Below are 23,031 nucleotides of genomic sequence, written 5' to 3' on the forward strand. Positions count from 1 at the left end.
TTGTGCCTCGTGTCAACGAAAACTGTCTAAAGTAGACCCTCACAAGTATTGTCCTTCCTGCATCATTAAGGACGGGTTTTCAACGTATTCGTGGAATAAACGTTGTAAATAATGTGAGAAACTGTCTTCAATAAACTTTAACTTGTATCTTCGTGCGTTGGCGAAGCGGGCCGCTGACCAGCGCTACAAGCGGCGATGGTCATCGGTTGGATCCTTGGACTATGCACCCTCCGCATCAGGCCCTGGGGGTGGCGAGTCGACCACACCTCAGAAATCAGTTGAAAAAGACCCGCCTCAGTCAACTTCAGTTTTCGACATGATGATACTACCCGCACGACTGGTCTTCGTCATTCGGTTGATCGAGAGCGTCACTCAGTTCCCCCGTTACGACGGGACCGGGTGGTGACGAGGACCATGAGGGGACTACGGTCCCCAGTCGGTCCGCATCTCGTTCTACCAACGACGATAGGGACGTCGTGCGGGACGACAGTGGACACAGAAGTCGTTCCCGTTCATGTCGGGACGACTGGATGAGTGCCTCGTCGAGAGACAGTACACGACACGAGGGCGTTCATCGTCATCGTGGTCGTCGAATGTACGATTCGGACGATAACTACGATTGGGATCGTAGTACTTCTACAGTTAGAGATCGTAGCCCTCCTTCGCCTGCTGATGATACTACCCGCACGACTGGTCTTCGTCATTCGGTTGATCGAGAGCGTCACTCAGCCTCCCCCGTTACGACGGGACCGGGTGGTGACGAGGACCATGAGGGGACTACGGTCCCCAGTCGGTCCACATCTCGTTCTACCAACGACGATAGGGACGTCGTGCGGGACGACAGTGGACACAGAAGTCGTTCCCGTTCAAGTCGGGACGACAGGATGAGTGCCTCGTCGAGAGACAGTACACGACACGAGGGCGTTCATCGTCATCGTGGTCGTCGAATGTACGATTCGGACGATAACTACACTGGGGATCGTAGTACTTCTACAGTTAGAGATCGTAGCCCTCGTCCCCACGGGGACGTGCGACGTTCTCGCAGGGAGAGTTTGGGGGTTCAGCGTCGTAGTGAAGATAGTGACAGAACGACGACCTCGTCTCACTTTCATATCGACCCGGCTTTGATAGCCCAGATCACGGCGGCGGTCCTCGCCTCGACGGCGTCGACCAAGAAGGATACGACTACATCAGGGGTCCATGGCCCGTCAACTAGTACAGCAGCTCCTTCATCTACGTCTCCACACTCGACGTCGACGATGGATTGTGACGACAGCCAGACTACGGCGCGTCGCCATGGTTACATAGACTGCACTGACCTACCTGATCGTCATGGCAGGTCACTCTTACGGGCCCCGTGGACATCGCAACAGTTGTTCGACGGTCGTACCAACGACGTTCTGGACAAGTACTCCAGGGAAGCCGAGCGTGACATCATCATTTCGGCTTCACCCAACCTGTCCAGACGGCCACCGGTTTCGAACGCCCCACGACGACGTTACCGAAACGAGAATGTGCAACGGGCCTTCCGTAGGGACGTGCCTCGACAGCCGTCCCGCAAGGGAGGTTCCGACAGGAAAGGTCGCCAGGTCTCCTTTTCCACGTTTCCCAGAGGGGGAAAGTACCAGCGGGGGAGGAAGTGAGGTCCCTTCCCCCGCCGTCGCCGTGGTTGGAGTCTCCCCCGGTGACACTACCTTTAGACGAGCTACCGGTAGGGGGGCGACTTCGTCACTATGCCCACAAGTGGGTTTTCCTCAACGCAACATACCTCCAACCACCCGACACATTCACCATGAATCCCTCAGCTCTCTGCGTCGGATGATATTACCGAACGACTTCCTCGTCTCGTTAGACCTTCAGGACGCGTATCTACATGTACCAATAGCTTCCGAGTTCCAGAAGTACCTCCGATTCGAATGCCAAGGTATTCATTACCAGTGGGCGGCCCTCCCGATTGGAATTTCTACGGCCCCGTGCTTTTTCACACGGATCATGAAGACGGTCGTAGAATGGCTCCATCGGCAGGCGATCAGGGTCGCCTTCTACCTAGACGACGGGCTCCAAGCTCACCAGTTTACAGTAGCCCTTCAAGGTGAGTTGGCGACCACCCTGAGTCTACTACGGTACCTCGGGTGGATCGTCAACTTTCAACAGTCGGACTTGGTACCACCTCGGGTTCTACAGTACATTAGGATACGCTTCCAGACGGGAGTCAATCTGGTCCCGGTACCTCAAGACCGTTGGGACAAGATTGTCAGCAGCGTTCCGTGACGTCTACATGCCTCGTCGTCGGTGCACACGTGGCAGGTAGTCCTCGGTCTGTTGACATCGGCCCAAGACTTGACCCGTCGAGGTCGTCTTCAACTTCGTCCGCTGCAGAGATTGCTGTACCCCCACCTGGTGTTTCCCAATCTCCTGGTTCCACTTCCGGCGCAGCTACGTTGTCATTTGGAGTGGTGGCTCCAGCCGTCGAACGTTTGCGAGGGCGTCTTTATGAGCGAGCCTCCGTTCATACTACACCTATTCGTTGTCACGTCATTGGAAGGCTGGGGAGCGCACTTCGGGGACGACCAAGCGGCCGGGCGGTGGTCGCCAGTAGAAAAGGTCCTCCACATCAACTACCTCGAGATGGAAGCAGTGCTTCGGGCGGTCGAGTTTTGGAAACTTCGACTCCGTCGGAAACGGCTGATGATACAGTCGGACAACTCAACAGTCGTCCACTGCGTCAACAAACAGGGAACAACTCAGTCGGCGGCCCTTTTGGACCGGACATTCAGGTTCTTCGCCCTCGTCGACGACTTGGACATGGGCGTACGCGCCCGTCACATCCCGGGGGCCAAGAATGTGATTGCCGACGCCCTGTCGAGACCATCGAGGCCGTCTCCCACGGAGTGGATGATCCATCCGACAGTCTTTCATCTGCTGACAGATCGACTCTGGTTGCCCCAAGTAGATCTCTTTGCTGCCCCGTACAACAACCGCCTCCCTCGATTCGTGTCGCCGGTTCCAGACCCATGGGCATGGGACCTCGACGCTCTAGCGATATCGTGGGGGGTCTAGACGCTTACGCGTTTCCACCAACGGTGCTGTTACCATCGCAACTGGTGAAAGTTCGTCAAACGGCCAACCTACGTCTGCTTTTGGTCGCGCCTTCTTGGCCGGCCAGAACATGGTTCCCGGAACTTCTTCAGATCATCGTTCAACCACTGTTCCCGTTGCCAGATCGAGACGACCTCCTTCTTCATCCTCACACCGACGACTTGCATCCGGGGATAAAGAACTTCCAGCTTCACGCCTGGGTTTGCTTAAGACCTCGTTAATGAAGAAAGGCTATTCGGCTAAAGAGGCAGCGCTTGTCTCGTCGGCACATCGAGTTACGACTCGTAAGCTGTAAGATGACAAGTGGACCACTTTCTCCATTTTCGCCAGGTCTCATGGCTTCAACCCGGCGGTAGCGACCCCACCACAGGTGGCGGAGTTCCTAGTCTCTCTCCGGTCATCTGGTCATCTCGGCGTCTGAAAGGGTCGACGATCTCGACATATCTGGCAGCTTTGGCTTCGGTAGTGCCGTCTCCTACGGGCGACAAGCTCACTAACGTGCCGGAGTTGCAGAAGATTCTACGTGCCTTCATGGTTGAAGATCAGTCACGTAAATTCCGACCGCCGGCCTGGGACCTCGATGTCGTTCTGCGCAACCTGTCTAGTCAGGCTTACGAGCCTCTCGATAAGGTCGCGTTCGACTTATTGTCTCAGAAAACGTTTTTTCCTTCTCTCGCTGGCTACGGCTGCGAGAATTACGGAAATACATGCCATTAACGTCGGTCGGATTACGTTCGATCAGCGTAACCATGGCAACGTCCATCTTGGTCTCCGATTGGATTTTTTAGCGAAAAATTAACTTCCTGGCCAAGATCCGAGAATGTTCAACCTTCCTTCCTTGTCTGCCATTATGGGCCCTCGTGATCACGCTGATCTCACCTTGTGCCCAGTTCGTGCGCTTCGTATTTACCTGCAGCGTTCTGAACAGCGACGACAACATTTTCGACGGCTGTTCATACAGCTCTCAACCAATGCAAAGAAAGAGATTACACGTAATACTCTCTCATTTTGGTTGAGAGCGGTAATTCTCAGAGCTTACGAGGCGCAAGGACTCGCACCTCCCACCTCATCTCATCCGCACGAAGTTCGAGCCTTCGCTTCAACATTAGCACTCCACAGTAATTGTTCGCTACAAGTTATTATGGAGGGCTGCTTTTGGAGGTCTACTTCAGTGTTTGCTTCGCATTATCTTAGAGATATCTCCACAGAAGAGGTTGAAGGACTCAAACAGTTTGGTCCACTCGTGGTGGCACAACAGATCTCTCAGAAAAGACAGTGAATTCGTGTTTTATTCACTTTGGAGTTTTTGCTCGACACTTCGTGACATACTACGGGTTACAATAAAAGCTGTTGGTGAATGTACGCATTCTTATGGTTTTTTGTTGCGTGCAGTACTTCTGCTTTTTATTATGGTTATTCGGTGTATGCATCGTCTTCCCATACATTATAGTACTGCTTGTATTTTTTAGTTACTTTGTATACTGCGAGTTGCTCTGTAACTAAATTATGCGCCGACCTCACTTCGATCCGGGTTCAACTGACGTGTGCAGTTGTACTGTCGCATCGATAATTAGTTGTGTGTCGATGAGCATTACCCATGCTATTTTAGTTACCTTGTCTACGGCGAGTTCTGTAACTAAATTATACGCCGACCACATTTCGATCGCAATTCAACTGACGTGTGCAGTTGTCCTGTCGCTTCGATATTAGTTGTGAGTCGAAGAGCATTAAACATGCTGTTTAAGTTACCTTGTATACTGCGAGTTGCTCTGTAACTAAACTATTCGTCGACCACACTTCGATCGCAGTTCAACTGACGCGTGCAGTTGGCCTGTCGCATCGATAATTAGTTGTGTGTCGAAGAGCATTAACCATGCTGTGCGTTCGTGATAAACAACTTGTCTCGTCCGTGCATCTGGTCGAATGTTCTATTGTCACTACAGGGGTGAGGAACTTGGTACATTCGACGTGAAAGTGGTCACTGCCTGATTACTTTCCCGACCCTCCTTCCAGTGTTCCGTCGAATTCTACCCATTTGTACGACTGAAAACAGACTAAAACATGGGTTTTTCAGATTAAAAACGATGTTTTATTGGTCTGTTTTCAGTCGTACGTTCCCACCCAGCCATCCCCACAGGGAAGTAATCCAGTCCAGTCCTACTTGATGGCTTATTCTTCGAGATTTGTGACATGTCATAGGGAGGTGCGTGCGCAACCGGACGGAAACAAGTTTAATGTTTACATTCCAGCTTCTGGCTTCCTCTAAACGTGCGACTAGACGTGAGGGTATGAGAGATACCCATTTGTACGACTGAAAACAGACCAATAAAACATCGTTTTTAATCTGAAAAACCCATTTAGTCTGCCTTTTTGGTGTCTATTGGAGTTGTAATATGCAAGGGGGCACGGATGGCCCAGCCATGTAAGGCGCCACGATTCGCGTTGCAGAGTTTTGTCCCTTGGGCACGCAATGAATGTGGGTTCGAATCCCGGTTCACCCCGATTATGTTTCTAGGTTTGTCAGCACCATACCCACCGAAGTGGTAAACGTCTGAGGCCTGCATCACTCCCACATTAAGCTGACACGCCGCGATATAACTGGAATAATGTTAAAAGCGACATTGAACCCAACTCACCCACTGTAATGTGCAAAGTAGACACATTTTGTGTGTGTCTACTTTATCATCCATCAACTTCTAAGAAATGCCTATGCTATAATAGTACATTAAAGAAGTTGTTATCCATAAATCGTGTTTACTTTGTCTTCCGTCATCTTCTAAGAAATTCAAACAATTGTAATACAAAGCATATTATGTTTTTATTTATGTCTTGTCTTGTTATGTTTTGTGGTGCAGGAGGAAATCAGGTTCTGTACGTGTCCTGAGCTGATAGCGTCCATGTTGTTCATGGAGAACATGGAGGACAACGAGGCCATCCTAATCAGTGGCTTCGAGCAGTTCTCCCAACACAGCGGCTACGCCTCCGGACTGGAGTTTGTTGGTGACTACAGGGATGATACTGAGGTGAGCTCCGGAAATGAAATTAGTCCAAACCAGATGTGTTTTGGTTTGAAAAATATGATTGTTTTAGACAGGAGGCTAGGGTTAACAATTTCAAACAAATTACCTCCCTTTAATTGACAAGACATTTCTAAAGTTATTCTTGCTATTTCTTATCGTCAAATGTGCTTCAATTTGTTGTGGAGAGTTGTGTCTCTTAAATGTGCCAGAACCTGAGGGTTGTGGGTTCAAGATATGGTTCGCCCTGGTTATTTGTCCCTGTTTATCAGCACCATACCAGTGCTTGTGGTGAGCTTCTAAGAGCTGGGGGGCACGGGTGGCCCAGTCGTCTGTGCAGAGTGGCGTCCCTTGGGCACGCCAGAAACCTATGAATGTGGGTTCCAATCCCGGTTCGCCCCAATTATGTTTCTAGGTCTATCAGCACCATACCCGTGCTCGTGGGTTTCACCGAAGTGGTAAACGTCTGAGACCTGCATCACTTGGGGCTTTCCTCCCACATTAAGCTGACACGCCGTGATATAACTGTAATATAACTGTTAAAAGTGGCGTTAAACCCAACTCACTCACTCACTTCTAAGAGGTGACCTGTGAAGATTTGGGGTAAAATAGGTCTTCAGCAACCGATGCTTGCCGTAAAAGGCGACTATGCTTGTCGTAAGAGGCGACTAACGGGATCGGGTGGTCAGGCTCGCTGACTTGATGCATGTCATCGATCCCAATTGCGCGGATCGATGCTCATGTTATCAATCACTGGATTGTCTGGTCCAGATTTGATTATTATTTACAGACCACCGTCAAATAGCTGGAATATTGCTGAGTTGGGCGTTAAACAACAAACAAACAAATTCTAAGACCTGCCTCATATGAGACTTTCCTCTTTCATCAGACATTAAGCTGAAACTGTAATGTAACAGAAATACTGTTCAAAGCAGCACTAAACCAAATCTCGCTCACTATATTATCAGTGGGGAGGGTGGCTGTTTTCCTTTGGGAACAGTTCCCAGGGATAGATGTCAGGTTAGGACTTTTCCAGATTACAGTTCTCCTGATGACACTTTTCCCCTTTCCCAGATAGATGAGTGGGGAAACGTGAAAAGGACGCTATGTGCAATAGATGCCACTCCCTTCAAGCACGACAAGTTCCGTCAGTACACAGAGAGCTGTGTGATGCGGGAGTTAAACAAGGCTGTGGTTGGGTTCTGTGATGTGGGTGGGGCCGACCTGGACACGTCATCTCGGCTTAGCATGTCATCTCACGGCCTCAACACATCCACAGACGAGGAATATCACACTGCAGTCCAAAGCCCTATAGAAGAAGGTAGGAGAATTCAGTGATCACTGCACAGCACGAGCAATCAGGGGAAACCTCAATATTACTCATCTTAGGACCCAGCAGGATTCTGAGCTAGATTCTCTAGCAACTAATGCTGATCAAAGGGGGGCCTTAATACATCAGGGCCCACTTGCACAAAGCGATCTTAGCGCTAAGATCCACGTAACTCCCATACTTTAGCATAGGCTTACAAGAGTCTTAGCGCTAAAATCGTTTTGTGCAAGTGTGCCCAGGTGGTCAGGCTCGGTGATTTGGTTCATGTCAACAAACCGTAATGGCATGGATCATCGTTCATAATAACAATCACTGGATTGTATGGTCCAGACTTGATTATTTACATGTGGCCATGGTTGATGCATGTCATTGTATCGCAATTGCATGGATCAGTGCTCATGATATCAATCACTGGATTGTATGGTCCAGACTTGACTTGCGTTATACAACAAACAAACAAACACACATGGATGATTTACCAAGTCCAAATTTAGATAGGAAATGATGCCTTAACTGTGGACCACAGTCCCCTTTAAATAATGAATCAAACACTTTACCAGAAACACAATTATTTTTGAGGGTCTAATATTAAACATTTTAAAGTTATATTTTGTCTTCTTTCAGATGGAGGAAAAAGGCGTTTGTCTAATTTTGTGGTGACATTACTGTCACAAGCTATGCACCAGGCTGTAAAGGAATCGGTAGACAAACACAAGTCAGGAGAAGAAACCAAAGAATCTGACCAATCAAAATCCAGTAGTGGCAGTATTAGCCAATCAGACATAAGCATTCCTGAAGTGAACCAATCAGATGCTAGCAATGATCCTGGCAGTTCCTGTGATAGAAACCATAACCAGGTTTCCCGAACTATCCCACCCCAGCCTCCCAATGGAAGCAGTGATCTGTTGGATGTAGATTATGCTGATTGGTTGTCCAATTTCCGGAGGCGGAGCTCCAACTTGAGTGATGTTTCCCGGAGAAGTAGTTCGAGCACAAAACATAGTTCCGACCTGAGTTCAGATTTAGAAGAAATTTATGAGTCTTACTTGAAGAATGAAAAGAATAGGCACGGCACTATCGAGGAGGAGACGGGCCAGGCCGGGATAGCTGATTTTGCTACCAAGTTGGTGGCCTGTTTGATGCAAGAAGGCACCTCCACAGCAGCTCAGATGATGCCAGGTACGTTCTGGTGTTTCACGTCTTGTATCACCAGTGGGGATTCAAGGTTAAAATAGGTCTCCATCAACTCAATGCTGGTCGTACCATGGGGATTCCAGGTTGAAATAGTTCTCCAGCATCCTATGCCCTTCCACCCTATAGGGATTCCAGGTTAAAATGGGTCCCTAGCAACCTATCCTGGTCCATCCTATGAAGAATCCAGGTTAAAATAGGTCCCCAGCAAAATATGCTGGTTGTACCATGAGGACTACAGGTTAGAATAGGTCCCCAATCCCATGCTGATCCACTTTATAGGGATTCCAGGTTAGAATAGGTCCCCCAACCCATGCTGGTCCACCCTATGGGGATTCCAGGTTAGAATAGGTCCCCCAACCCATGCTAGTCCACTCTATGGGGATTCCAGGTTAGAATACGTCCCCCTACCCATGCTGGTCCACTTTTTAGGGATTCCGGGTTAGAATAGGTCCCCCAACCCATGCTGGTCCACCCTATGGGGATTCCAGGTTAGAATAGGTCCCCCAACCCATGCTAGTCCACTCTATGGGGATTCCAGGTTAGAATAGGTCCCCCAACCCATGCTGGTCCACTCTATGGGGATTCCAGGTTAGAATAGGTCCCCCAACCCATGCTGGTCCACTCTATGGGGATTCCAGGTTAGAATACGTCCCCCTACCCATGCTGGTCCACTTTTTAGGGATTCCGGGTTAGAATAGGTCCCCCAACCCATTCTGGTCCACCCTATGGGGATTCCAGGTTAGAATAGGTCCCCCAACCCATGCTAGTCCACTCTATGGGGATTCCAGGTTAGAATAGGTCCCCCAACCCATGCTAGTCCACTCTATGGGGATTCCAGGTTAGAATACGTCCCCCTACCCATGCTGGTCCACTTTTTAGGGATTCCGGGTTAGAATAGGTCCCCCAACCCATTCTGGTCCACCCTATGGGGATTCCAGGTTAGAATAGGTCCCCCAACCCATGCTAGTCCACTCTATGGGGATTCCAGGTTAGAATAGGTCCCCCAACCCATGCTGGTCCACTTTATAGGGATTCCGGGTTAGAATAGGTCCCCCAACCCATTCTGGTCCACTCTATGGGGATTCCAGGTTAGAATAGGTCCCCCAACCCATGCTAGTCCACTCTATGGGGATTCCAGGTTAGAATACGTCCCCCTACCCATGCTGGTCCACTTTTTAGGGATTCCGGGTTAGAATAGGTCCCCCAACCCATTCTGGTCCACCCTATGGGGATTCCAGGTTAGAATAGGTCCCCCAACCCATGCTAGTCCACTCTATGGGGATTCCAGGTTAGAATAGGTCCCCCAACCCATGCTGGTCCACTTTATAGGGATTCCGGGTTAGAATAGGTCCCCCAACCCATTCTGGTCCACCCTATGGGGATTCCAGGTTAGAATAGGTCCCCCAACCAATGCTGGTCCACCCTATGGGGATTCCAGGTTAGAATAGGTCCCCCAACCCATGCTGGTCCACCCTATGGGGATTCCAGGTTAGAATAGGTCCCCCAACCCATGCTAGTCCACTCTATGGGGATTCCAGGTTAGAATAGGTCCCCCAACCCATGCTGGTCCACTTTATAGGGATTCCGGGTTAGAATAGGTCCCCCAACCCATGCTGGTCCACTTTATAGGGATTCCAGGTTAGAATAGGTCCCCCAACCCATGCTGGTCCACTCTATGGGGATTCCAGGTTAGAATAGGTCCTCCAACCCATGCTGGTCCACCCTGTGGGGATTCCAGGTTAGAATAGGTCCCCCAACCCATGCTGGTCCACTCTTAGGGGATTCCGGGTTAGAATAGGTCCCCCAACCCATGCTGGTCCACTCTTAGGGGATTCCGGGTTAGAATAGGTCCCCCAACCCATGCTGGTCCACTCTTAGGGGATTCCGGGTTAGAATAGGTCCCCCAACCCATGCTGGTCCACTCTATGGGGATTCTGGATTAGAATAGGTCCCCCAACCCATGCTAGTCCACTCTATGGGGATTCCGGATTAGAATAGGTCCCCCAACCCATGCTGGTCCACTCTATGGGGATTCTGGATTAGAATAGGTCCCCCAACCCATGCTAGTCCACTCTATGGGGATTCCGGATTAGAATAGGTCCCCCAACCCATGCTGGTCCACTCTATGGGGATTCTGGATTAGAATAGGTCCCCCAACCCATGCTGGTCCACTCTATGGGGATTCCGGGTTAGAATAGGTCCCCCAACCCATGCTGGTCCACTTTATAGGGATTCCAGGTTAGAATAGGTCCCCCAACCCATGCTGGTCCACTCTATGGGGATTCCGGGTTAGAATAGGTCCCCCAACCCATGCTGGTCCACTTTATAGGGATTCCGGGTTAGAATAGGTTCCCCAACCCATGCTGGTCCACTTTATAGGGATTCCGGGTTAGAATAGGTCCCCCAACCCATGCTGTTCCACTCCATTGGGATTCCAGGTTAGAATAGGTCCCCCAACCCATGCTGGTTCACTCTATGGGAATTCCAGGTTAGAATAGGTCCCCCAACCCATGCTGGTCCAATCTATGGGGATTCCGGATTAAAATAGGTCCCCCAACCCATGCTGGTTCACTCTATGGGGATTTCAGGTTAGAATAGGTCCCCCAACCTATGCTGGTCCACTCTATGGGGATTCCAGGTTAGAATAGGTCCCCCAACCCATGCTGGTCCACTCTATGGGGATTCTGGGTTAGAATAGGTCCCCCAACCCATGCTGGTCCAATCTATGGGGATTCCGGGTTAGAATAGGTCTCCCAACCCATGCTGGTTCACTCTATGGGAATTCCGGGTTAGAATAGGTCCCCCAACCCATGCTGGTCCACTCTATGGGGATTCTGGATTAGACTAGGTCCCCCAACCTATGCTGGTCCACTCTATGGGGATTCAAGGTTAGACTAGGTCCTCCAACCCATGCTGGTCCACTCTATGGGGATTCCAAGTTAGAATAGGTTCCCCAACCAATGCTGGTCCACTCTGTGGGGATTCAAGGTTATAATAGGTCCCCCAACCCATGCTGGTCCAATCTATGGGGATTCCGGATTAAAATAGGTCTCCCAACCCATGCTGGTTCACTCTATGGGGATTCCGGGTTAGAATAGGTCCCCCAACCCATGCTGGTCCACTCTATGGGGATTCTGGATTAGACTAGGTCCCCCAACCTATGCTGGTCCACTCTATGGGGATTCAAGGTTAGACTAGGTCCTCCAACCCATGCTGGTCCACTCTATGGGGATTCCAAGTTAGAATAGGTTCCCCAACCAATGCTGGTCCACTCTGTGGGGATTCAAGGTTATAATAGGTCCCCCAACCCATGCTGGTCCAATCTATGGGGATTCCGGATTAAAATAGGTCTCCCAACCCATGCTGGTTCACTCTATGGGGATTCCGGGTTAGAATAGGTCCCCCAACCCATGCTGGTCCACTCTATGGGGATTCTGGATTAGACTAGGTCCCCCAACCTATGCTGGTCCACTCTATGGGGATTCAAGGTTAGACTAGGTCCTCCAACCCATGCTGGTCTACTTTATGGGGATTCCGGGTTAGAATAAGTCCCCCAACCCATGCTGGTCCACTCTATGGAGATTCTGGATTAGAATAGGTACCCCAACCCATACCGATCATAAAAGGCGACCAAAAGGATCAAGTGGTCAGGCTTGGTGTCTTGGTTGATAGCATATCTTTGTACCCCGACTGCATGGATCCTGTCTGATAAGGAGATGCAATTTTCCTAGGATCATTGGTTCAAAGCCCGGTTCACCCTGATTATGTTTCTAGGTTTGTCAGCACCATACGTGGGTTTCACCAAAGTGTAAGGTTTTGAGATGTACATCACTTTGGGCTTTCCTCCCACATTAAGTTGACATGCCGTGATAAAACTGGAATACTGTTCACAACCGCGTGAAACCCAACTCACTCACTCACTAATACACCAAGCTCACATGCGGGATAAAACTGGAATACTGTCCAAATCGGCAATAATCTAACTCACTCACCAATTGCCCATGATGGAAAGACCGTTCTTTTATGACGTACTTGATTTGTACAGGTGTTCCATGGGTAAAGTGAATGGAGAAAATACTGGATTTCCACTCACTCACTCACTCACTCACTCACTCACTCACTCACTCACTCACTCACTCACTCACTCACTCACTCACTCACTCACTCACTCACTCACTCTCACATCTCCCATTCCAGGGATGCAGATGTTCAGCCATCTAGCTCCTCCCGATAACGCCGTCAAGCCATGTGCTCTCCGCCCCGATCCATCGATCGACATTGAAGTAGATGATGTGCCTGCGTCAGTGTCTGACTGTGAAGAAGACACTGAAGAACCTCCACCACTCCTACAAAACTATGCCCAGTCCCTACTGGATGCAACTCTCCCTGCCGCCTTCCAGGATGTGGTCCAACTTGCCTTATCTCCCCTACCTAGCCCCCTACCTTCCCATCAAGATCTTCCAACTGACCGCATGTACGAGTGGTACGCTGACCAGATCGTGCAGCAGGTCTTCCTCCATGTGTCTCAGGAACTGACTGGGGAGGAGCTGCCTAACTCTCCTGCTCATGACGACCCGCCCACTGCCGCCTCATCTACTCAATCTGCTGATCCCCCCTCCTCAAGCTCATCCCATAACAATTCCTCAGCCTCCTTCTCCTCCAGTTGCTCTTTGTCAGTGTCAGGCAGAAGGACCTCTGAAGACTCTTCTTCTGACAGGAGGCCCTCTGAGGGTTGTGCTTTTGATAGGAAGCCTTCTGAAGACTCTTATTCAGACAGGAGGCTCTCTGAAGGGTGTACTTCAGACAGGAGGCTCTCTGATGGGTGTACTTCTGATAAGAGGCACTCTGAAGATCTCCATGAAGAGAATCCTTCTGATGATTGTGTTTCTGACAGGAGGTCCTCTGCAGGTTGCACATTACCCTCTGATGGTCGTATATCCGGTTCTGTGATAGAGGTACAAAACATTCAGTCATTATCCTGTGATACTCGGTCCTCCACCCCAAAGCCTGACCAGGGGGAGGAAACAGGCTGCAGCATTCCAAGTAAATTAGACAAGATTATTCCAAATGACTTTGAGATCAAGGTTGATTATCATGCAGCTGCTGCAATAATTGTTGACCATGTGTTTCAAACCCTCCCAACCCACCTCGAATCTCTAGCAGCTACAAGTCCAGGCAACCATAGCATCAATGGGAGGAACACAAGCATTCGTAGTCTCGGCACCAGAGGGTCTTTCAAAGGATTGAGTGATACCTTGTCCAGTGTGAGCGATGGTAAGGATCCTGTGAAAGTAATCAAACCCCAGGAATCGGAAAAAATGTCTCGTGCTGGTCTACCAAACGTTGGGGTTCTTACAAAGAAACTAAGTCGCGAGATGTTAACTAAAGCATTCCTGAATGTCGAGGACAGACGGCACATTAAGAGCTATGAGCGACGTAGCAGTGAGCCTTGTCATATAAGCGTGGAACTTTCCCTTCAGGCTTACAATTCCAATAAACTAGTTTCCATGGACGAGGACAAGAGGAGGAAGATCTCCCGGACGGATGACGATCTGGAAAGGGTGAGAGGAGAGTCGTCTCGAAGGGGTTCATGGAGCAGCTTTCCGACCTCTCGCAGAAGGAGTTCCTGTGGATTCAAAGATCCCATCCTGTCCAAGTTTGCAGAGGAGCTGATGAAGGCCGACACCACTGTGCCGCCGTTGTTGCTCATGGGCGCTCAGACAAACAGCAGCACGACAGGGTCACGGCGGAGCAGCCTGAGTGGCTTCCGAGACACGACTCTGGCTAATCTAGAGAATGAGCTCCTCAACAGCAGCTTCTGCCAGCCGTCCAGTCCTCGTCATAGTATTAGGTCCAAGGGGTCTCGCAAGGGGCGAGACAAACTGACTCATTCAGAAAGTTCTGAAACAGAATATTGGTTTCCTCTTCCAAAGAAGGTTGGGACGGAGTGTCAAGAAGAGCTGTACCGGTCAGGGTATTATCACAGTGTTGATGAGATTGAAGACTTCGCGGACATGTTTGCTAATGACATCCTCAACCAGGCAGTGAACATCATCTACAGAGATGCCCGTATTGATATGGAACGGGAGGAGCTAGCAGGGTCGCAGCGCGTTCATTCGTATGCAGACGAGCTGGCTACCGCTGTGATACGTTCAGCGCTGGAGAGTTTACAGGGGATGTCTTTTGACGAAGTCTCCAGCGTCATCTCCAACTCTTCCAAGGTTGTGGGTGACAGTTCGGCTGATCAACCTGACTTCACTGACGCCCTGGATGTCCCGTTTGCTCATGTAGAGGAGTTTGCCGACACTCTCTCTGGACAGCTCATGAAGGAGGCCATGGACGTTCTGCAGAAGCACGCCAAATGCAAGGTAAAGCAACCTCTCACATTATTTTTAGGACACTGACTTATTGTCTTGCAAAGTGTCTTAAAGCTGTTTTAAATGTTTTAAATATTTGGGAACAATATAGAATGTGCAGAGATGCTAATTATTACGGTTTGGGTGTATTCATGGTAATACATGTAGTTACGATTTTGAGCCTAAAATTGTCCTAATAGGCTTGACTTGCTAATAGGCTTGTCTTCCCACAATTCCTATGAGAATTAAATACATGAGCAAATTGTTAATGCAACAGTAACAAGAAGCATTCTGCAATGAAACTTTACTGACCAATGAGAGCCATGCTTTCAAATCAAGTGGTGTTAAGATGTCCACTACTCAGTGATATGAGGTCTCTGATTGGTTGTTATGTTAAAACAAACTCAAGTCTTTACTTGCTTCAATCTTAGCTCTAAGACCAGTTTGAGGCATGGGAACCAGTTTTTTTTAGCTTTAGTAGTTTGTTTTTTTGAAGCTATTTTTATTTGATTTTCTCTTTTCTAAGCTCGTGGCATTACATCCTGGTATAATTTCAGTGTTTCAAAGATAAATATGTGGGCATGCCATGTATTCATTCTATTCTATTTGTGTGTAGATGTAACATCTATATATGATCCGGTCAAGATGTGGATAACTCTAAATGTGCTTCCATACTTTCCATTCAGGTTAATCACTGATTATCAGTAGACACAGTTTATTGTGTTTAAGGACAACCCTAGACCTTAATGCATGTTGCTTTATAGGCCTAATTGAGTAGAAGAGAATGGGGAATTCATTGCAAATAATCTTAAATAACTTGTGTGAAAGGCAGGCTCATATTAATACTACTTGGGTCTTTGTTTTGGTTTATGGATCCTCAAAATACTGAGAAAACAATATAAATATATATTATATGTTTAAAAAATATTTTTCTCACCATGATCACTACTGACCTGAAGACCTTTGACATTTCTGTAAACCAAGTAAAAATAAAAATAAGACCTCAACAACGATGAACAAATTGTGAAAGTCCCCCTTTGGATGAGCAGTCAATGAAAACATGTCTTTAAATAATAAAAATCTTTTTTCGAAAGAACCTTTCCCCTTCTGCTGTTTTGTGGAATCAAGCAAACTAGACTTGGTTAGTTTGATCTAGACTTGGCTAGGCTTTTAGTAAAATAAAATACCTAAAAAATATAAATTCCACAGTCATGGTGCAGGACTAACTGAGCAGTAACCATAGTAACAAACATTCAAACAAGATTGAAATGAACTGACTGTTAGTTCATGTGGTTACAGAGTCGGCTCAAATCCCGGGGGCTGCCGATCTCGTCTGGCAACTGGGGATGTGGGGCCTTTGGCGGAGACCCTCAACTCAAGTCCCTCCTCCAGTGGATGGCCGCCAGCCTCGTCAAGGCACCTGGGCTGCACTACTACACCTTTAACGATGGGCGCTTGATACAGGTGAGACAATACCAGGGGTTTACTTTCACCTACAAATATAGGGGTCAAGGGGTCCCCCAATAATTAATTTCCTTAAGAAATATGTGGGTCCTGTAAAGTAATAAAATGGTGTAGTGTACTACCAGTGTATTGTAAGATTAACTTTATTAACAGGATTTTGATATTTCTTGTCAAGAGTGAGTGAGTGAGTTGGGTTTAACACCGCTTTTAACAGTATTCCAGTTATATCACAGCGTGTCAGTTTAATGTGGGAGGAAAGCCCGAAATGATGCAGGTCTCAGACGTTTACCACTTCAGTGAAACGAGCACGGGTATGGTGCTGACAAGAATTTGGTACAATGAATATTATTGTGCGTCCCTTGGGATGCAACAGAAAAAAATATCTCCATTAAAAAAACCTTATGATTATGTGTACAGGCACCAAGGGATGTGAAAATATTTCAAATATGTGTCTAACTAACCCTTACTTGTCCACGGGGGCACGGGTGGCCCAGTCTTCTAAGGCGCCGTGATTCGCTGTGCAGAGTTGCGTCCCTTAGCACGCCAGAAACCTATGATTGTGGGTTCGAATCCCAGTTCGCCCCGATTATAGGTTAACCAATTTCTAGGTTTGTCAGCACCAATCCCGTGCCCGTGGGTTTCACTGAAGTGGTAAACGTCTGAGACCTGCATCACTTTGGGCTTTCCTCCCACATTAAGCTGACACCCCGTGATATAACTGGAATAATGTTAAAGCGGCTTTAAACCCAACTCACTTGCTCACTTACTTGTCCACACAAGATCTATCTTTGAACACACTCAATACCTCTAAATTTTATTTACCATACTACATCACTAATCCCTGTGTTTCGTGTAATTTGTCATGTTGACGTCATCAAACTGTGGCTATCTCAATATTGTGTACACATGTTCCTATGACATTTTACGGCAATATGTCATTAATTTATGTGACACCTACAGCAGACGGGCTTTGTTTCAACTGTGATAAATTTATGGGACCAGCTTGCAACCTGGTTTTGCCTGGTGCAACTTGGTTTTCATGTTAATATGCACCGGGTGCAAGTTAAATTATGTTCCTTAAATTGAGGTGGTGAGGTGAGGTGAAATGGTATTTAACGTGGCGTCCAAGATTATCGCACTTATATAGCAACGTGCATGTACGTGTGTGTGTTTGTGTGTTTGTGTGGCTGCTTGTAGTACTCCGGACTTATGCCGATTTCTAGTGCTAGCTCACTGAGATACCATGCCGCTGTTTAACATGAATACCCCACTCAGACACAGTATACTGACTCCGAGCCGACCAGTCCTTGTTTTAGCCCCTTAATGCCGAGCGCCAGACAGGGTAACGACAAGTACCATCTTTTAACGTCTTTTGGTATGACGCAGCCGGGGATCGAACCCCGGACCTTCCGCTCTCCGGGCGGACGCTCTACCACTAGATCACGGAGGCGGTCTTCCTTAAATTGAGCCCTGCTATATGTGGGTGTTTGTGTCGAAATAAGTAAGATCCATTTTGCTATGTCAAGTCTCTATTTTGTTTAGGCCTCACCATTTTGTAACAATTTTCTTGTTTTGCGGACAAATGTGAACGTTAGATTTAATGTTTTTGTTGTTGTCTCTGCCTGCAGTTTGATGAGATAGTGGCTGTCATCCAATCACTAGGCTGGACTGTGGGACGACTGATGTCAGAGGTCAAAGGTTACTGCAATATGATTCGCGAAGAGATGGAGAAAAGAGGTGATACTGACGGCTATCCCTCAATAACCCTGTTCGAATACATTGTCTCAAACATATACATGTGAAACGTTGCCCATGGCAAACACAAATGCTATGACATTTTTCCTTGATTTTATACTGGGCGGCGTAGCAATGCAACCTGACAGTTTTTACATTTTTTATACCAAATTTGTAACAGACTGCTAAAATAGTTTTTGAAATGTGAACTCACGTTTGTTGCTGTTCGATCATTGATCAAATTCTTGATGTTACAGCTAGTTCCTGATCAAAGAATAAATATTTATTTTTAACTGAAATTTGTGTACAAATGGTGGAATGATGATTTGTTTACACAATTCGTTTACTGAATTGCCAAACATTCTCTTACATTATTGTGGGCACAAATTCATGTGTATGTCTGCTGGAAAACCAGTTTGAGATTTGTCTCTTATTAAAAGGTATGGGGGTAGCCGTGTGGTTATGCTCTTGCCTGCTGTCATGGGTTTGAATCCCATTGTAGAGCTGGTTCTTCGTGCCCCTGCTATGATAATGCTTCAGAACCAGGCATACAATAGAATAGGAGGATTTCATATTGGTCTGTGATGAGCCCTTTATGTCTTCAAAGACGTTAGATAAAACACGTGAAAAGAAGGTGTGTTGCTCGTTTGTTAAACGTAATTGTTAACATACTTTGTTCTTGCTTACCATGCTTACCTTATGGTTGTTAATTTATGTATATTTAATGCAAACATTCTGCGCCAAAATCTTTTGGGTCTGCTACACCTAACTTGTCTTTCAACATCATTTTAGGTAGAATTTAGGCTTATGAATAGACAATAGCTCAGCTTACTGAACATGTGGTTAAAAATACTGGTTATGTTTGCAGAGAGTGTGTAATGTGCCCAATTCAGTGGAGGGGTTTTGGAAGCATTGTTTTACAAGCCCACACTCCGAGGGGCATGGGTGGCCCAGTTCTTCTAAGGTGCTGTGATTCCCTGTGCAGATTTGGGCCATTGGGCACGCCAGAAACTGATGATTGTGGGTTCGAATCCTGGTTCGCCCCGATTATGTTTCTAGGTTTGTCAGCACCATACCCGTGCTCAAGGGTTTCATCGAAGTGGTAAACGTCTGAGACCTGCATCACTTTGGGCTTTCCTCCCACATTAAGCTGACATGCCATGATATAACTGGAATACTGTTAAAAGCGGCGTTAAACCCAACTCACTCACTCACCCACACTTCGGCGCAGTGATGACTTAACATTATACCACTGCCTCAGGCTTATTTGCATATCACATGACTGCAACTGCACTTTTCTCTTGTTTGTGAACTAATGCGATTTGTTCTGAAATCAGAACAGATTGGTCTGATGCCTTTCTGTGCGCTTTAAATATTGTTTTGCACAATTATATAGATATGCTACTACAACAACAGTGAGGTTCATGACAATATATATCTTTATATCGTATCGCTCTCCATAAGTCTTTGACCACAGCACCTGGAGCTGTACATCCAGTGTAAACAAAAGGTAAATACGCAAAAGGAAATACGTCTGCATGCTTTAGGATATTTTCTCAATGAAAGTCCCTGCCGTGATATTGCTGGAATATTGCTAAAAGCGGCGTAAAACCATATTCACTCACTCACTCTTTAAATGAAAGTTTGTCATTTCATGACATATGTTTGTCTAAATGTCTTGTGTGGCCTGTGTAAGGTGTTACGAATCACATCTCGCTAACTAGTGGCAGGTGGCAGGTGTTTTTTTTCTTATTACTAATCGGAAGATTTTGATTTCATAACCAGTGGATGAGAGTCCTAATAAATATTAATAAAAAATTGCTTCAACATTTTTTATATAGTCATCTCATATTAATTTGGTTTGATGAAACTTTCATGAAATGAAATTTAAGTCCATGCTGTTTAGAGTTACTTCCCCTTTCACTCAAATCAACAAGCTCCTCCCCAGTGAGGGACACATTCATCACACTCTCGGTAACATCGCTGCCTCCAGTGTGGGTGCGGCCATTACAAGAATCTTGAAATTTGCCATCTAACCCCAAATGTAGTAACGTTTTGTTTATATCTTTGGGAATGCCATTGCAGTTAAGTTTGGAAAGGATTACGACTGACCATGTTTCCCAGATGAATTAACCTTTTTGTTTGTGTGATCGGATTAATTCGAGTTTGCAGACTAATGGAAAATCAACCAACTTCTCTCTTACATTCTTACTATACCAATTTCATGATAATTTAAAGAAATAGAAATTCAAATTGACAAAGAAAGAAAATAATTTAGCAGGGGTAAGAGTATTCGGCGTCACGGTAGTCATGACTTGTACTTAAACATAACGGTCGGTCAGTTGCGAGTTCATCTCCAAGCATGGTTGTAGCCACCTATCACAGTTGGGAGCTTCAACTGGTGGCAGCGATATTATAGAGAGCTCTGCAAACGTGATATTGCTGTGGGGAGCTAGTCTAATCAACTTTTACATTTTGGATGGGAAGAAATTTGATAGTAAGGAAAGACGATTGTTCTACAAAACAATTCTATCACACAAACCAAATAATGAAAACTTATGTGTCTGTGACCCTGGGGGTCTGGACAGGACAGGCGGGATGAAGGCACTGGAAGTGTTTTAATATGGCTCAAAGACTCCCTTTATCATTTGCCTCTGTCCATGTAGAATTCATCATATTCATCAGGGGGCATGGGTGGCTCAGTCGTCTAAGGTGCCGCGATTTGCTATGCAGAGTTGCGTCCCTTGGGCACACCAGAAACCTATTATTGTGGGTTCCAAACCCAGTTCACCTCGATTATGTTTCTAGCTTTGTTTGCTCGCGGGTTTCACCGAAGTGGTAAACGTCTGAGACCTGCATCACTTCGGGCTTTCCTCCCACATTAAGCTGACACGCCGTGATATAACTGGAATACTGTTAAAAGCGTCGTTAAACCCAACTCACTCACTCTTACTCATCATGTTCATACACTCCTCACTGTTTCAATTTTTCACATTTCTATGTATGAATTATTTCAATGTTTTTGGTCATCCTGTGATTGGTTCGAGTTTGTTGTATCACATAGCCAATATCTTTTGAAAAAATATGTTTTGTATTTATAGGAAATAACTGCATGTTGTCAATAACTGATTTGCTTGCCAGGAAGACTGAATGATCTGACCATTGTCGTAAATGTGTGACAAGATTTAAGAGAGTATATTTTGTGATACCTAGGTTTTACTGTCCTATTTCATGCTTTGCATTACGTGAAGACTTCACAGATGCTGAAAATCCAAAGATATGGATCATCCCAAGTGTTTGCATTGTGGACTGACCTTTTGATACTCTTTAGGGCTGGGACTTTGTATGGGATGGTCAGGTAGCCTAGTGGTGAAGGCATTCGCTCGTCACACCGAAGACCCGGGTTCGAATCCCGACATGGGTACAATGTGTGAAGCCTATTTCTGGTGTCCCCCGCCCTGATATTGCTTGAATATTGCTAAAAGCGGAGTAAAACTAAACTCGCTCACTGTATGGAGACTGGGATATTTGTTGAGCCACAGCTGCAAAACAAAATATTTTTTTAATTTAAAACAACGAGCAACAATGTATTCATTGTGGCAGACAATTTCTTTCTTTTCAGCAGTATGAAGAATAATGAATTTTTTCAATCATTTTCTGGAACATTTGTTTTTTCTCGATACAATACCTTGGGCCTATTCGCCTCCTTAGTTTTGGTTTGGAAGTAACATACACAGCGCAATCTTTCTTACTACCTACTCAGCACTAAATTCTCTGGGGAAATCCAGGTTAGCATTGGTCCTAGAAACCTACTCTGGCCGTGAGAGGTGACCAAATGGATGGGTGGTCAGACTCGCGGACAGGGTGGATCACCGCCATCATGTCTGATAGGATACATCGTTGCTCACTGTATCAGTCACTGGATTGTCTGGTCCAGACTTGATTATTTACTGGCCACCCTCGTATAGCTATAGTGCAGCGTTAAACAACAAACAAACACACATGAGCTGGAAATCAACTACCAGTCAAAATGTTTCTTCTGATGATGATGGGTACAATGTGTGAAGCCCATTTCTGGTGTCCCCCTGCCGTGATATTGCTGGAATATTGCTTAAAGTGACTTAAAATCATACTTACTCACTCACTGTCACAGACTGCTTATGTCATGATAATCTTGGGGCTTATTTCTCTTAAGGGGTTAGGGGCGGTCGGGTAGCCTAGTGGTTAAAGCATTCGCTCGTCACGCCAAAGACCCGGGTTCGATTCCCGACATGGGTACAATGTGTGAAGCCCATTTCTGGTGTCCCCCTGCCGCGATATTGCTGGAATATTGCTAAAAGCGGCGTAAAATCATACTCACTCACTCACTCCTTTTGATAATTGGCATAGTTCTACGTTCAGAATTGCAATTTCATCCAAGCAAGCCCTGGATGTGACTACATGAATCACAAGACTGTTGTGAATGATTTTTTAGCTTGGAGAAGATGTTTTCCTAATCAATACAACATGGAAGTATGTGTCCAACAAGATGTTCTTGTATTTGCAACCACATGCATCAGTGGAGATGAGTACTGTTGATATCGATGTGTAATTCATAAACGAACCGTGCAAATAGACTGGATATGTATATTTAGGGTCATGTCATTCAAACCGGCCTCAAAACAAAACTAAGGTGACAAAAATTTATATGACAGAATGTGATACACATGCGCCCATAGGCGCCCATTGTGGCGCTGAACACGTTCATAGTAAGTTTGAGCAAAACAAGTCTCAGTTCCCGACTATGCTGTTGTCGGGGTAGTGTGTAGCAGGGCGTGGAGCCATCCCAGAGATGACA

The 23,031-nt window shown here is 46.7% G+C and overlaps 1 protein-coding gene across 1 annotated transcript in view; it reads left to right on the forward strand.

The window, feature by feature from the left end:
- The window catches only part of LOC124147812, a 31,345-nt gene extending 10,349 nt beyond the window's left edge, over positions 1-20,996 (forward strand). Inside the window, exons 7-12 of the mRNA XM_046518596.2 lie at positions 5,955-6,122; positions 7,191-7,437; positions 8,071-8,625; positions 12,838-15,008; positions 16,296-16,460; positions 18,089-20,996. Coding sequence (XP_046374552.2) covers positions 5,955-6,122; positions 7,191-7,437; positions 8,071-8,625; positions 12,838-15,008; positions 16,296-16,460; positions 18,089-18,262 — 3,480 coding nt within the window. The 3' untranslated portion in view covers positions 18,263-20,996. The remainder of the gene's footprint in view (positions 1-5,954; positions 6,123-7,190; positions 7,438-8,070; positions 8,626-12,837; positions 15,009-16,295; positions 16,461-18,088) is intronic.
- Positions 20,997-23,031: the final 2,035 nt, after the last annotated feature.

The sequence above is a fragment of the Haliotis rufescens genome, unplaced genomic scaffold (assembly GCF_023055435.1).
Source record: "Haliotis rufescens isolate VD_foot unplaced genomic scaffold, xgHalRufe1.0.p SCAF_9, whole genome shotgun sequence".
Classification (NCBI taxonomy): Eukaryota; Metazoa; Mollusca; class Gastropoda; order Lepetellida; family Haliotidae; genus Haliotis; species Haliotis rufescens.